Source organism: Gasterosteus aculeatus, chromosome 9 (genome assembly GCF_964276395.1).
Source record: "Gasterosteus aculeatus chromosome 9, fGasAcu3.hap1.1, whole genome shotgun sequence".
Classification (NCBI taxonomy): Eukaryota; Metazoa; Chordata; class Actinopteri; order Perciformes; family Gasterosteidae; genus Gasterosteus; species Gasterosteus aculeatus.
In genome coordinates this window covers 19,271,891-19,287,255 of record NC_135696.1, presented here as the reverse complement: position 1 = coordinate 19,287,255, position 15,365 = coordinate 19,271,891, and the positions used below count along the sequence as shown (strand labels likewise).

The 15,365-nt window shown below is 47.0% G+C and overlaps 1 protein-coding gene across 4 annotated transcripts in view; it reads right to left on the bottom strand.

The window, feature by feature from the left end:
* The window catches only part of mad1l1 (mitotic arrest deficient 1 like 1), a 35,303-nt gene that overhangs the window by 12,028 nt on the left and 7,910 nt on the right, over positions 1-15,365 (bottom strand). For all 4 annotated transcript variants that reach the window (XM_040187076.2, XM_040187077.2, XM_040187078.2 and 1 more), the window contains exons 12-17: positions 13,507-13,647; positions 12,805-12,861; positions 11,931-12,022; positions 11,617-11,707; positions 3,829-4,039; positions 911-1,104 (exon numbers count right to left, since the gene is read on the bottom strand). In XM_040187076.2, the coding sequence (XP_040043010.2) occupies positions 911-1,104; positions 3,829-4,039; positions 11,617-11,707; positions 11,931-12,022; positions 12,805-12,861; positions 13,507-13,647 (786 nt within the window). The remainder of the gene's footprint in view (positions 1-910; positions 1,105-3,828; positions 4,040-11,616; positions 11,708-11,930; positions 12,023-12,804; positions 12,862-13,506; positions 13,648-15,365) is intronic.

Genomic DNA, 15,365 nt, shown 5'->3' with positions numbered 1-15,365 from the left:
CAGCTGAGGGAGGGTCACACACGTGGAGGTTGTATGAGTGGAGAAGTGATCGATTCATGCAGCCCGACCCGGTGACATTGCCCAGTCATCACTCTCTCACACACACACACACACACACACACACACACACACACACACACACACACACACACACACACACACACAGTCCCTCTGCCTGCATGGCTGAGTTGGGTACAAAGCTAAAACGGGGCGTAATGGTGCCTCAATGTGGACGTGGGGGACTCATAAAAGGGAGAAGAAAAAAAAAAAAACACCTTGCAAGGTCAAATTTGCACTTCCTGAAGCGTTCCTGAAGGATCCCGAGGAGAGACGGATATCAGCACCGGCGCAGATGCTGCAGCCGGTAGGAACGCTGACGCTGACAGCGATCTCCCTTTTAACTTCACACCTCTGCGTTACTGATCACGATGCGCTCGCTTACCGGTACACGCGCCGCCGGGAGGCTCGTGGCGAGTGTGTGCATGTGCTGAAATACATTGATGCAGTTCCACGGAGGCGCTTCCTATCACTACCGCAAACCAAATGCCAGATACGGCGTTCCGATTTGTCATCACACGTGCATGCATCACTTTTATCACTTCCTACAATCCTGTATGTTTGATGAAACTGTCTTCACTTCCAGGCAGCAATGAATCAATGAAAGCAATGCAGCGACTAAATAAAAGTTCCCAACACCTGAAACATAGAGCACTATTAACAGCGGCCGTGTTCAGTCACATGCGACTGAGCCGCTCTCTCATGGACTGAAGGGAAGGGCCGAGGCGCTTTTGTTACGGATGCTTTTTAAAATCTATTTCAGGCTTCCTGGTTTGCTTCCGGGCCCCTCAGAGGCAAAGCGATGTGCGTGCGTGTGTGTGTCCGCGTGGTGCCCCGTGTGAGGTGCGCGTACCTTTTTGAAGAGCAGGGAGTCGTCCATGTGCTCGGCGTAGAGCGAGGTGAGCCTGTACTGGTTCTCGGTGGTGATATCGATCTGATAGCCGGTCAGGACGTAGCAGACGGTGCGGAACTCCTGGATCTTCCTCTGAAACACCTCCTTCAGCCTCTGGTTCCTGAGCTCGGAGCTCTCCATCTGCTTGCGTAAATCTGAGACACACACACACACAGAATACGGTCAGACATTCCCGCAGTGGGTTTTTACAACGTCCCTCTTTATGTACGCAATCAACATTCCAGCCACAAAAGGGAGGTGAGTTGATGCTTTTTATGTTTGGTCTTTTCCAAAGACTCCACACGCGGTGAAAAGTGCTCAATTTACTCTCAATAAATTGCAGTAATTGGTTGTATTTTTTGCCCTCATTACAAGAGCGCCAGAATAAAAAGGTAAAAGAAAGCAGTTGGACCAAAGCACATAGAACGCTCAGCTGGTGTTGATTCACTTCCCATCTTCAGAAAGCGTTTTCAAATGTGAACTCACTTCGCCGAGAGCGATCAAACAAGCGAGAGGCCATTTACCCGTTTACAGCAAACAAGTCCTCAACCCTCTGGTGCCGTCAAAACACACACACACACACACACACACCTGCAGCACCGGCCTCGACTCACAGCCGCCTCTGCTGAGGCCGGTAGATTTCAATCTGCCACCATCCAGCACGGCGCCGGATGGGTTTCGAGGAGCCGGCGAGCGCGTCTCTCTCGCCGTCCGTCCGTCCGTCTCCAGGGCGACCGGCCTCCTCTCGACTGTCAGTCAGCGCCGATAAATACCGGTTCAAGACTTCAGCGTTGTGACACGACTGTCTCCACGTGACAGCCATCAAACCCCCCCCCCCGAAAAATGGCTGCGGATGCTCGAGTGGCGGCGAGGGGAAGCAGGAAAGCATTTTACTGCAACGACGTGGAATCGAACGCGGGGAAATGGACGCGTTGGTGTCAGACTGAGTGGTGTGCGTGTGCTCAGTTGCCGGTTCAAAGCATTCGGGGTAAGAAGTTTCTTTTTACGCCAACTGTCAAGTTTTGGAGTTGGTGATTTCTGACTTTTACCCCTAATTGGTCCCAGCGGGTCCCTTAGAACCAGATGATGATTCTGTATCGTATACACAACTAACCTGGCCTGTGCGTTTGTATCCGTAGAATGGAACATGGGCGAATAAACTAAATGGGAGACGACACAAAGCAGCCGTGGTTTTACCAACAAAGCACAGCAGGAGGTCTAAAGAACGAGAAGCATCTGCTGCTCGAGACTTCTGAAGGCTCGTCAAGTTCAAATGGGAGAAGCAGAGGCTTTTCTACACGAAAGATGTGTGAAAACGGGCTATTTGGTAATACTTGATTCTAAAAAGTGAAAGAAAACTTTTAACATTTCATTCATTCCTGTGAAGGAAATTAGATTGAATGGTTGTTGATGTGTCATCATTTGAGGATTCCATCAGTAAAACCAACCGTCGCTGAGACAAAAACACTGATTCTGTCAAAAAATAAAAAGGCCGTCAAGTGTTATTGCTCAAATGTCAGATAAATGTGGCGTAAACCGCCGATGCAATATTCACAATCCCTCCAATGGCTTCTTTTACACAGACGTCCTGCAGTGGTCACCATGTGGGTCAGTTCATCAGACTGTATGTCCCATTAAATATACATTGACATGTGACTTGGTCGGTTTACTCAATGACTTGAAGGAGAAAGAAAAAGGTTGGAAACAAACTCCATCGCCGGCTCCGTTACAGACCGGTCCAAACCTGCCCCCTGAAGCCCCGCAGCAGAGGGTGTAAAAGCAATATGTTCAATTTCACTTCCCAATGAGAAGTTACCCTCAGGAAAACGGTCCAGCGTGAAGCTGATTCTACTTCTTCGATGGTTTTAATTAAATGGTTTTCAAGTGCAAAGATGAGCCAAATTAAACAATAAGTGTTGAGCTTCATTTAACATGTTTCTAATTGGACATTTTGAGTGCAGTCAATTAGTTCGTTGCACCACAGCAATTATCACAACATCGAAGCGATACGGTTGATGTAGAATATACGGAAAATAACACATCAATTACTAAATTATGGTTACATAAAAATAATCCTAATAAAATCCTGAAAGTACCCATAATGATGATTACTCTACGCCTGTAATGCACTGCAGCACAATCGGGGATTTGTGTTGTATTGAAAAGAAAGTTAATAACTTCCAGAGGTCTCTTTATGATGAAGGCTTAATTGCACAAGTGACTTCATGTCGTTAGTGTAAAATATATAGATATACATACGGCTTTGCCCCATGAAGTAATACCTTGTTAATGAAATCTGCGCCAATCTCAAATACATGACATTCATTCAGCTTGTCTTTTGATACGTTCCCAGACATCCCGTTGCTTTTGACCCAGGTTTGACGATAAGAACACATATCACACATTATCTGCTAGAAGTTCAATTGAGCACATCGCTGGGAAACTCCATTATCATTTCCGGAGAAGAATGGACCCGGAGCAGAAAGGCAAAATTAAAGAAAATAACAAAGACCAGAGTGAACGGAATTGTTAAGAGAAAGTTGCTCCTCAGGAGAAAAATCATCCAACAGACTTCTGGCGACGAACCTCCCCGAGCTCAAATTAAACATTTAACCCCGTCATGGCTACACTTTCCCCATCGAGCCGCGCGGACACGACATCTCACGCTTCCTTCGCTGCCAGATGTTGCTGCTGCGTCTTCCCGCCCGCCTACGCCAGAACCCCCCGCGGTGAGTGATCAGAGTGATCGAATGGCTACAAACTACCCAACCGCAGTTCATATTCAGCCCTTTATATGAAGCGTCGAACTACGGCTTAGTTTGTTGATGCTTTTTTTGCGTGTTTACATTTTACAGCCCCCCCCCGCTTGTTGTTCTTACCCAGAACCTCCTTCGGCGGCGGCAAGCTGAGGCCGGACTCGTCCTGCAGAGCGGCCGCCGCGCCGCCGTCCCGCAGCGAGCGCACCACCTCCCGGAGGCGCGTCACTTCCTCCCGCAGGGCCTCACCGTCCTGCTGGCGCTGCTGCTTGGCGGTGGCGGTGGGGTTCATTTTGAGGTGGAGGACTCGGGTCTTGACGGGATCGTAGTCGCCCTGAGACGGCGAGACAAGGAGAGACCAGACGAAGCTTTTCTTCAGCCATCTTTAACCAGGGTGGAGAGTTAAAGAAACACAACTCAGCGCCGGGAAGGAAGGAATTGTTGAATCCAGTCGTTCTCAAACCGTGGGGCGTGACCCTCCGGTGGGTCGCCGGGGGCGAATTCTGAACTCTTTTATAGACGGATATCAGCACCGGGACAGATGCGGACAGTGATCTCCCTTTTAACTTATGTTGAGAACCTTCTTACAAAAGTACAAAGCAGACAAACGACTGTCGTTCACTCGCTCGTCTCACTCTGTCACTTTTTCCCTCTCCTTCACGTTTTTTCTCCCCCTCTCCCACACTTTTTGCTCTCCCTCCCTCTCTGCCTGCAGAGGATGCTCCTGTGCTCGAGCCAATGTGAAGCCCCAGCAGATGTTCAAGGAGGCCGCTTGTGTGAGTGAGTGAGTGCATCTTTTATCACGCTGCTGTATAACTCGCCCCCCTGATTATTAATTATGTTAAATTATTTTGCAATGTACTTTGTATTAATAGTTGTCATCTACTGAGGCAATAAAGAAATGAGTCATTTTGCTGCATCATACGTCTTGTGTGACATATTTCCATTGGGAGAACAGTTGAAATTAAAAAGATGCCTTTTTAAGGGGCCTTGATGTTTAATAATGTGGACAGTAACAACCGTGCTAAATATCCTGTATGTCTTTCGGAATTTTGCGAGTAGAACTCTATTAAGGTTCTGGGCCTGTTGCTCACCAACATATTCACAGATCCATTGATTTTGAATTTTTGTTTGGTGAAACGAATGGCATACTGAATGATGTCACAACGTAGGGGAATAGTTGATTCCCAATGAAGTAAATATGAAAATATTGTAAAAAAAAAAGTGAGAAAATGCCCAAAAAAATTTGCATTGAAATTGAAAATCAAGTAGAAATGTGTTAAGAGTTCTTTTATCAGTGGATGTCAGCACATGAGTTCTGTGTATCTGGAATGCATTTATTGGCAGCACTCTCAACCCATTGAGGATTTGAGGAAAATAAAAAATAAAAATCAGACCCTCAGAAAAAAACAAATAAAAAGTATGGCAGCCCATGTTTGAGACTTTGGCTCCCCGACTATGAAACTAAAACACTGGCAACAGGAGCGTTTCAGCAATATATATTTCATGTTTACTACATAATATTTTACTACACTGCAAATCATCAAAAAGACTAAGAGCAAATTACATAAAGTCCAATGAATACAGAGGGATCTTAGCAAAAAAAGCAAAGAATGGAGACGTGCCTTTTCCACTGAAGACATGATTTTCTCCCTTTTCCCCACTTTGTCTCTGACTCTATAAGGTCTGCGTAAATGAGAAGAATCTATCTCAGCTTAATGCCAATAAAAGGACACACACACACACACACACACACTCTTGACTACTGGCTAAATTAGATTCCATGTGCCCCTGAGCGTCTGTTGCCAACTAAACTAGGGGCGTGTGGGGAAACCGAAAAGAACACGAGAAAACCAAAGCGCCTTCAGAGCACGAGGAGCAGCAGCATGGACGACGGGAAAGATGCCTCGCACGCTCATAAACAAACCTCTGCATGATTTAAATAAGAGCCACTGAGCCATTTAGATTTTTCCAAAATGAGAACGTAGGTATTTGCATCGCAGCATTTTCCAGCGGACTGCGCGCACGTCCAGATGCAGATGCACACAACTGGCAATGACAAAAAACTCACCCAGCTCTACTTCCCTGAAATCAAAAGTTTCACATTTTTGGGGGGGTGGGGGGTGATGCCCGGACTGAGTCGCGGGGCAGAAGTTTTTAATTGACTGCTCGACCGCAATAACAAAAGCAAACGGATTTCTCTTTGGCATTTCAGCGCATCGCCTCAATCTAAGAAATAGCATGATCTTTTTTTTTTAATTGGTTAAGCATCATCCAGTGAAATATAAAAGTACTAACAAGGACAATGTTTATAAAATTGGGACGGGTATCATCACCTTTCACTGCACAGGAGTCTGCAACACACCACGTATGTGTGTGTGTGTGTGTGTGTGTGTGTGTGTGTGTGTGTGTGTGTGTGTGTGTGTGTGTGTGCACGTCTGCTCCTCCAGCAGCAAAGTGCCCGAGGCTGCATCTCTTATTCATAGAAGGACAATAACAACACATCTAATACCAGGGAGCAGTCGGTTGTAAAAAAGGGTGAGAGGGAGAGCATGAGATCAGAGAGACGGAGTGGGGGGGGGGGGGTAAGAGGGTCACGGAGGGAGGCGGATCAAAGTCCAGGGGAACAGTCGCTTCAACACCGCTGAACAAATCACTCCGAAACGACCGCTAAATACTGCACCGACCACCGGGGGACACGGGCGTCCCCACGTGCCATCCGAACATAAATTCAACTTCTCAGTGGATTAATTATCTCAGTAAACATTGTAAGCATGATTTTATGATCTGAATCTCCAATTCAAAAGTGTCCTCAGTACAGCGTGTTGTTTAATAGAGTCAAATAGACAAAGCTGTGTGGGCTTCAGGGCGAGCTTACTCTGACAAATGGGCGTTGCAACAATGTCAACGCCCACTTATATGCACTCACTGTGCGTAGGTCAAATACACAAAAGCCCAATCGATCTAAATATCAGGGTGTAATGCAACAAAAGAGGATGGTTAATGCATTTTGCCAGGCAGTGTACTCTACCTGATGACATCTCATCGGGGGCAAAAACTGGATAATAAGATATTATAAAATAAGACAATTGAAAAAGGAGCGACGGGAAAGAGATTTGTTTACTAATGTGTGAGGCGGTAGAAATATCCGATATCCTTTGAGGGAACACTTCGTTGAGGGGATCCTATGGAGTCTTCTTGTAAGTACAGAGTTCTGCTGACATTCGCCGTCACTCCACAAAAAGCACCGTGTTTATCCATAAGTGCATCTCCCTCCCCGTGAAATAGCAGCATCTGTTTCCTAGCATGCAGTCGTCTTAGTGGCGACAGCGTCACCTACACAAAAACATCTACACGGGTCTAAGACTCCAGAGTGATTACTGAATCGCTGAGACACACGAAGGACCCAAACTCAAGACTAGGACATGCTCCACAGGGCGGCGTGGGTTGGTCCTCTCATGCCTCCTACACGGCAGCGGGCGCGTAGAACAAACGACACGGGTCGTTCTGCACATCTTCAAACCACGTCAATGACGCTTTAAAAGAGAAGACGAGTAGACGCTAGACTGGATTCTCCCCTCCAAAAACCACAACGGCACAAAAGGACCGGCACCCGAGGTGCAATTTGGGAGCTCCTCCTCCTCCTCCTCCTCAGCTGAAGAGCTCGCCGACTGTGATGTTGAGGAGCTCTTCATATCATGCAGCGTTGGCACCAGAACTGGTAAGCTGCAGGCACCCGAGCCTGTGGGGACTAATGGACACACGAGTGTCAGACGGCGCTGCGCCGTCTCTTCTTTCCCCCCCTATAATCACGCCTCTTCAAAACGGAGACAAGCATCGCACATTCCCTCAAGAGTAACTTCCTCATCAAACTCTGCTCACGAAGGACCGTCTCACCTGTGTGAAAGTGTCGGGAGTGACCTTTGTGTCTTTCTCTGGGTAAGTCCCAGTTGCCGTGCCAGCCACTGGACAGATGTTTTTTTTTAATATTTACTGATATGTCAAGATATAGCTGTTCTCCAAAAAGGGGCAAGGAAAAAATGATGGCTTTACATTGCAATCGTCCCGCCGTTTTCCCCTTCGCCCAAGTTATGCTTTGCACGTCCAACGTGTGTCCGTTAAGGAGTTCAGCTTGATGAGCGTTCTGTCGTCAGAGGAGCGGCCGCTGCGGGCAGAGGACCCGTCCAGAACCATCTGCGTGTCGGCAGCGGTCTCCGGGGGGTGGAAACCGGACCGGCTCGAGCCGACGTCACCAGTCCCCTGCGCTGATTTAACAGCGTAAGAACAGAGCGGCGTGGACGTCTGAAGAGACGTTTTTAGCTCGACACAGAAAAACGTTGCTTTTGGGAGGCCGGTGCATTGTGGGACGCGTAAACGGATTGAAAGGACCCCTCGTTGTCGTCGTCGTCCTGGGTTGTTGCCGCCCGTCCTTCAGACACCAATCATCATCAATCTGTCCAAAGAATGCGCCAACCTCATTAATTTGAGGAGTCGGCGGTCGCGAGAGGACATCTGTTAAAAGGCGCCTTTCACGCCGTCATTGAAAATATGTCAAACAATATCGCCTTCAATTGTCTCAGTGAAATGTGGCGGCGACAAGGTCGCCTGGGGAAATGAGTTATGAAAGGTAAGTGTTGTCACGAGGCCCCGTTACATTAAAGTGAGATTTTATTCTCCCTGGCGTGTGAGCTGCTGGCAATAACTCGCTGTGTCCACCTGCCAAACATTATAAAAGAGGAAAATATCTCAACCACTTGCCAGAAAACTCCACATTCATGGTGAACTGTAATTTTAGCCCCACTTCTGGAGAGGAGAAGAGGAGAAATGTGGCCTCAAGGTTAACTGCCCGTCGTAAACATTTAGTCATAATTTCAGCTATATTTGTTGCTTGGATTGTTCTCTTTATATAGATATATTTGCCATTAAAGCGTAGACCTTCATATCAGCAGCAGGAGGAGCACAGCTTAACCATCCATCATAACCAGATTCAAATGGGCTTTACTGAACGTTCAGGTTCAATCCCGCGAACATCCGGTACCAGTCAAACGGTCGGAGTTTTGACTGTTAGTGGAGGAAATAAATAAATAAATTCGCTGTGAAAGCTCTGCAGAGTTCTTAAATTATATTGATAATTTTTTTTCAAAAAGTATCAAAATCAACGTTTGCCTTGAACATACTCATGGTGGGTTTAGGAGGAGCAGCAGGAGGAGGAGGAGGAGCAGCACTTCCAGGCTGTTCCTCCTGGTCCTCTGTGGGTTGTTCCAGTTCATGTTTAAACAATAAAAACAATTGTATAACTCCAAAGTGCTGCTTTAATTTAAATGGTAATTTGCCAGCAAATATTAGCATGTCTCTCTTTATAAAGCTATGCTAGTATAGTGGTTTAAGATCCGGAGTAAAGGGTTCAAAACTCACCTTTATTATGACCTCTTTTTGCTCATGAAACACTTTTCATAAAAAGGTATAAAAACCGTATAGAACCACGCATTTGCCGAATGAAAAGAACAGGCACCGCGTCGGCCAAACTAAGCTTTTCTCACTATGCTGCGGTTTTGCGTCTTCACTTGTCGACCAACCTCTCCGATGGACTCGCTGCAGCCTCTTTCATCTGGTCTCGTTCTGCATCTGGGAAGAACTCTGCGGCACTGACCTCCTCCGCCCTGCGGCCCACGTTACCGCCACGCTCTTTTCTCTCCTGACCCTGCGACACCATATCGGTCTCCCCTCTTCTCGTCCTGAGACACTCCCACCTTCGTCGGCAAATCTCATCTGATAGCAACCATCAAGAAGCAAATACGTCACACTTCCCCACTCACTCCTCCGTGCCTCTTAGTCCCGGTGTGGACTGTACAGCTCGGGGTTCCCACACAGCGACTATTGATCTCGACACGGATCCAAAGACAGATCAAAGCTGCAAGGTCAATTACTTTAGGCAGTAAAGGTTTTTTTTTTTTATTGCAACAACATTCAGCGTTTCTCTTGCAACATGGAAGCTTGAAGTGCGCGCGTGTCACAGTTCCCGTGTGCGCCGAGGCAACGTGTTTATTCTCTTATGCGCTTTTTGATTCACAACATCTGAGTGTGTAAAGTTTTACGTTAACGTCAAACAAAGCTAACGTTGGCCGTTAGCCTTTTAGTTTGCTAACGTTAGCTAATAAAGAGGTGGTACGCAGCGAGTCTTTGGTGACAAAATATGAAGGGTTTTTATTGCGATAGAATGATATGAGAAATACGTCTCCATCCAGCAGTAAACACGATGCTGCGGTGTCACAGCGCGGCAGACGCACTACGTTGATGCAACCTCTTGCAATGACAATTAGAGCGAAACGTGCGGCAGCGACAAGTCAACCATCACTGCTGCTTCAGTGCGCGCTGGAATCGAATGATATCAGACCGCTGAAGAGCTGTTGTTTAAGCCAGTTGGATGTGCAGAGAAGTAAAGTCAAACAAATGATCGTACATTGCAGGACCACCAAGCCCCATGTGTGGTTCAAAGGATAATAATCCCACTCGGTATTTGTTTTGGTTATATAAAGACTTTTGAAGCTGCTCGTCTGGCCTTCAGTCTCTCGCTGATAACCCAGAGATACATTTCACACAACTGGCAATGACAAAAGCAGCTGCCTCACGGCGGCGCCGGTTAATTAATCACATCCGTCCGTGAGGAAGGTTTCATTTCATCTTTGTAACCATCAACTAGATACAAGAAGTGGTGTTATTGGTTTTTCATCCATTGGTCTGTCGACTGCGATTTTGGAGGCCTCGAGGTCAACGTTTTTTCTGCGGAGCAGTGACCTAGAGGAGCCGCGAGCGGCTGTGGGAGCATTTGACAACCTGTCAATCACACGTAGCCACGCCCCCAAAGCATTACCCTGCTTTACGGTCTATTTTACCCCAAATGAAACCAGCGATCAAGTAAGAACAGCGAGAAGTAAGGTCATTCACTCATGAATGAAGAATACAATCAGACCTTTTGCAGCGTGACAGAGTCCTCTGGTTGTGAACTGGTTCTGCGCTCGTCATACTAGTAACAGTGACTTACTGTTAGATATATATAATGTCCATCACTTGTATACCAGGAATGCCGATGAATGATATCAGACGCTCCTCCTGTCAGATCACTGGTGGGGAGGATTGAAAAGCGCTTTCATTACGCTGGTAATCCGAGTGGTTGACAGTCACTCGTTAGTCAGATCTCAATATCAAAGACGGGGCAGAAAAGACGCTTTTGCTGCAACAATCATCATGCAAGTTGATGTCACGACCCAGCCCGCCCCCCTCGCTGTCAATTCATTCAGGCATTCAATTCCGTACCTCTTTCATGCCAATTCATTCAGGCATTTATTTCTCCTTTCAAACGAGGCGCCGTTCAGTAACTCATCCTTTCCCCTCGGCCTCATGTAGACTTCTCTCTGCGTGCATTAGACCACGGAGGACTCATAGAAAATTACTCCTGAGAACTGACCTGATCCCTTCAACGCGCAACTTTCAAAACACACACACACACTCCTACACATACTTAGTGGTTAAAAGTGGTGGTCATGCTTGAGAACATATGGATTTCATTCACCCCGCGGCTAAATGGATCCAACGCGCTCGCCCACACACCTTTCATTAGAGTGGCCTGGTAGCTTAGTCTGGTACGGTACGAGTCAGGGGAGCTAGAGGACGTGACGCGCGCACACACACACACACACACACACACACGATGTTCACGTGGTAAAGTGTTCATTTCAGCCAGTTGTATTCGAATCCCTTCAACCACTAAAAGCGGCTGTTTTTAAAATCACACCTGGGTCCAATTGTCCTTGAGGAGTGTTTGCGTGAACCGGCTCGTGGGGGGGGGGGGTGGTCCCTGTGTGCCAGGCGAGTATTTCCGTCACAGAACAGCGCTGCGGGGACGTGGCCTACCTGTAGGTTGTGTCTCTCCAGTCTCATCTCCAGAACGTTGTTCTGCTGCTCCAAGGACTGGCGCTCTGCCTCCAAATCTTCAATTTTCTGTCTGAAAAATGCACACACACACATTCAGTGACTGGTTTATTACTATAGCGACTATGCAAAGTGTTGACTCAGTCCGCTAATCCAGCCCGGCTCACAGCTAATCCATTCGTATAGAAGATGCACCCTTGTTTAAGCATTAATCGCTCATGTCCCGGGTGTGGAAATGGTTGTCTTGGCAATAGGTTGTGTGTGTTTTTGTGTGTGTGTGTGCGCGCACTAAATACCTGAGTATGCTGACCTCTTCTTTGGTCTCAGAAGAGCTGCCATCACCAGCGGAGGCTTGCTGCTTCCTTAAAGACTCCATCTCCAGCTCCACCTGGGACAGACGGAGGAAAATGGGCCTGCTGCCGTAACATCCGCCACCTTTGGCTTTGTGCCTCGCAGGCACCTTTTGGCTGCCGCTATCTTTTTGAGACAGGCAGCCAGACCAACGGCTAAATCCTTTAAAACGTCATTGGGCCACCGACTCGGTTTCCATTTCTCAATGTTCCAACCCTCCCAATTTCACCCCAATCTCACCCTCATCTGTGCCTCATTTCCTTTTGTGCACCAACTTCTTGTTTTTCTTTTCTTTCCCATACAGATGCCTAACAGTCAATACGCTGTGTATATACTGTAGTGACTGTTGAGGGGAAAATGCGATACCGGTGACTTACATATCTTTATATTTAGTCGCAGCAACTCTACAGTACCATTATCACAAATGCAAATACAGATGATAAATAAGACAATAAAGCAGCCCAACGTCACAGGCTTATTAAAGCGCTCTGACTCACAGAGAGGCCGAACACACCTGCCGGGGTTACAGGCGGGACTGAAAAAGGTACCCGAGGCGGCTCGAGCGCTGGCGGCTGAGGCTACAATGACTAATACAAAGTACTAATTAAGATTTCTGTATAGCTTTAATAAACATTTTACTTTTTGCCTCCTGGGTACTTTTGTTGTTGTTAGCTGCTGGTGCAGAACGAATAGAAGTTAATTAGGGTGAACTATGTTTGACAATATAAGGAAACAATGATTTTTTTTTTTCTGTACCTCACGGGACAGAAAGCTACAAATAGCAGAGACCGGAGTGTGCGCGAGTACAATTCTACTCACGGCATGCAGCTGCAGTTTCAGAGTCCCCGCCTCTTCCTGTGCTTTGGTCAGCTGACCCTGAAGCAAAAGGACCAAAACAAGTTCAATGTAGAATCCATGTAAGAGAAACCAGACCTGTTGCAGTTAATATCCACATCTGTCAAAAATGTAAGTATTTCCTCATATTTTTTCCCCTTTGTAAATACATGTGAAAGGTCAAGTAGCTTGACAAGCAAATTGCTTCCAGTTCATCCTTGATTTCCAGTGGGCGTGTGGCCATCTGAGTTGAATAAGCCACTCAAGGCCCTCCTCATATAGCGCTCTCAGGAGGGCGGGAGGTCACAGCGACCTTGACCTCTGACCACCACATTCCCATCAGCTGATCCTCTTGTGTCGAGGCGAACGGCCGCGCCATATTTATGAAGAAATTGTCCGGCGGTGACAAAACGCGAGAACGGAGCAGACGGGCGGGCGACCCGAGACCACAATGCCTCCGGCCACGGGCGTCCTCGGGGAGTGGCCAATAAAAAGAGGAGAAATGGCCTCCAGTCCTTCGACTGATTAACAGCCGACACAGACGGAAGAGGGCAGCTTAGGCAGCGGCGACCACACCCCTTTTTTTTTTTTTTTTTTTTTTTTTTAAAACAAGCCTTCTCCCATTTCCTTCCGGCGTTACCCACAATGCCCCCCGTGCACCACGAGTGACGTTTAAATCACACCCACCTCCATCTCCACGTTGTGTTTCTGGGTCCTCTGCAGCACCTCCTCGGCCTCCCGCAGCCGCTTGCTGAGCTGAGGGGAGTACTCGGCGGGGGCCAGCTCGCCGTCGTAGGACTCCAGTATGGCGCGCATTCCGTCGCGCTCCTGTACAAACGCAGACAAACGAGAAAACATGACTTTAGGAGAAGGAAATCCTGCGGAACACATTCCCACGCAGCCGAGCGGCTTAGCAGACTCTACTGCTATCCGACATGTAATGTTTGCCAGTGAGGGGAACGAGAACATCAAAGCGCTCTTGATCATTTCTGGATTTGTCCGCGTTGAGCTCGCAGGACTGTTTGGTGTGTTGATACGACGGGCAAAGGCCTTTGTAAATGAGGAACAAAGCGTGGAGCAGCTGCTCCGTTCTCATTCAAGCTGTGGCCATGAGAAGCTCGGGGTTATGGTCGAGCTCATCGCGGTTCCGCCGTATTTAATAATTCAGATCTATAGACAGAAGTCTTTGAATTTAAAGGATAAGTAATACATTGGAAAGAAAATCTGGAAAATTGAAATGAAGGCATATTACATCTCGCTGCCTCTTCTCTCTTTTCTGTGAGGAGGTCATTTCAAAATGCAACACTGGAATGAAAGACGAGTCCTCAACACGTCGCAGTCCTTTGAGAAAGGACGAAAGTTAGCGGCTTCACATTGACTGACAACCGTAAGGACTTTAAAACAAATAGTTTATGCTCTTCTTTTTTAATACGTGTTCAATTGACATTTGAGGAGGAAGGACAAGTGGATACGGTACTGGGTGAAATATATAGATTTCATTTAGTTAATGGCAACAATGCTGTCAGCCATGATTAATCACCCTTGACACTAAAATACTATTCAGTAATTAACATTAATTAAAATAAACAACGCTCTCCGTTACACATCTAATGGCAATAAACGATTACTACTTTGAATTAGCGCGCTGTATTTGTGCTGGTTGCCTGGCAACATGATGAGAAAGAAGCAATCAGTTTAATAACTGTCAAACAGCCCGTTTATTGATGCAAATGTGACATCAGTCAAAGCGTCTCAGACAACACGTCCCGGCCTGCTCTGCGTCGCAAAGTGACGCCGCGCATTTCTAATGAACATCAAAACAAACAGGCGCGCTGCTCGGGACCTTCCTTGAATTGTGAGGCTCAATGAAATCAAATGTCTGTTATTAACGGGGCTAATTTGGCCGCGATTGCCAAGCCCAGGTTGAAAGGAGGTACTAAATACCGGCGGTGAGAAGCATCCCAGATAACCGCAGGTAATATACGCTGATTGCAGAGCGCTGTCGTCTTTTCGAAACGGCTTGAAAGCGCCTCGTAATTCCTGGACGTAAAATCTATGAATAATGGACTGGAAGGTCCGTCAGATTAGCTCATAGGCGTGTACACGAAAAAAAAAACCCATCATCACCATAATCAGATTCTGCCGGTGATTGAAACCAACATAATCATTTTAAGAGACGCCGGTCGGGTTCATTTAAAAACACTGTATGAGAAATCATACTTAATTCAACTTTATTAGTTTTGGCGCCGAAGCATCGTTTGTCATGCAAAAGTGTCCTGATGCATCCTGGGAGAAACTCGGGTGGGAGAGACGAAGCAGGCCGACCGAACAGAAATCAGAATTTAGAGGTCAGCGTGTGTGTGCGCGTCCAAACCAGCGAGCCCCTTTGGCTATTTACGGTCTATTAACGCGCAATGAAATTCACCCAATCTAAATCAAAAATCTGCCGGCTCCTCTCCGATAAAAACCCTTATTTTAAAAAACAAACAAATGGGGAGCAGTGGGGGGAGGGGTGGGGCAATAAAACTATCATTACCGTCGTCATC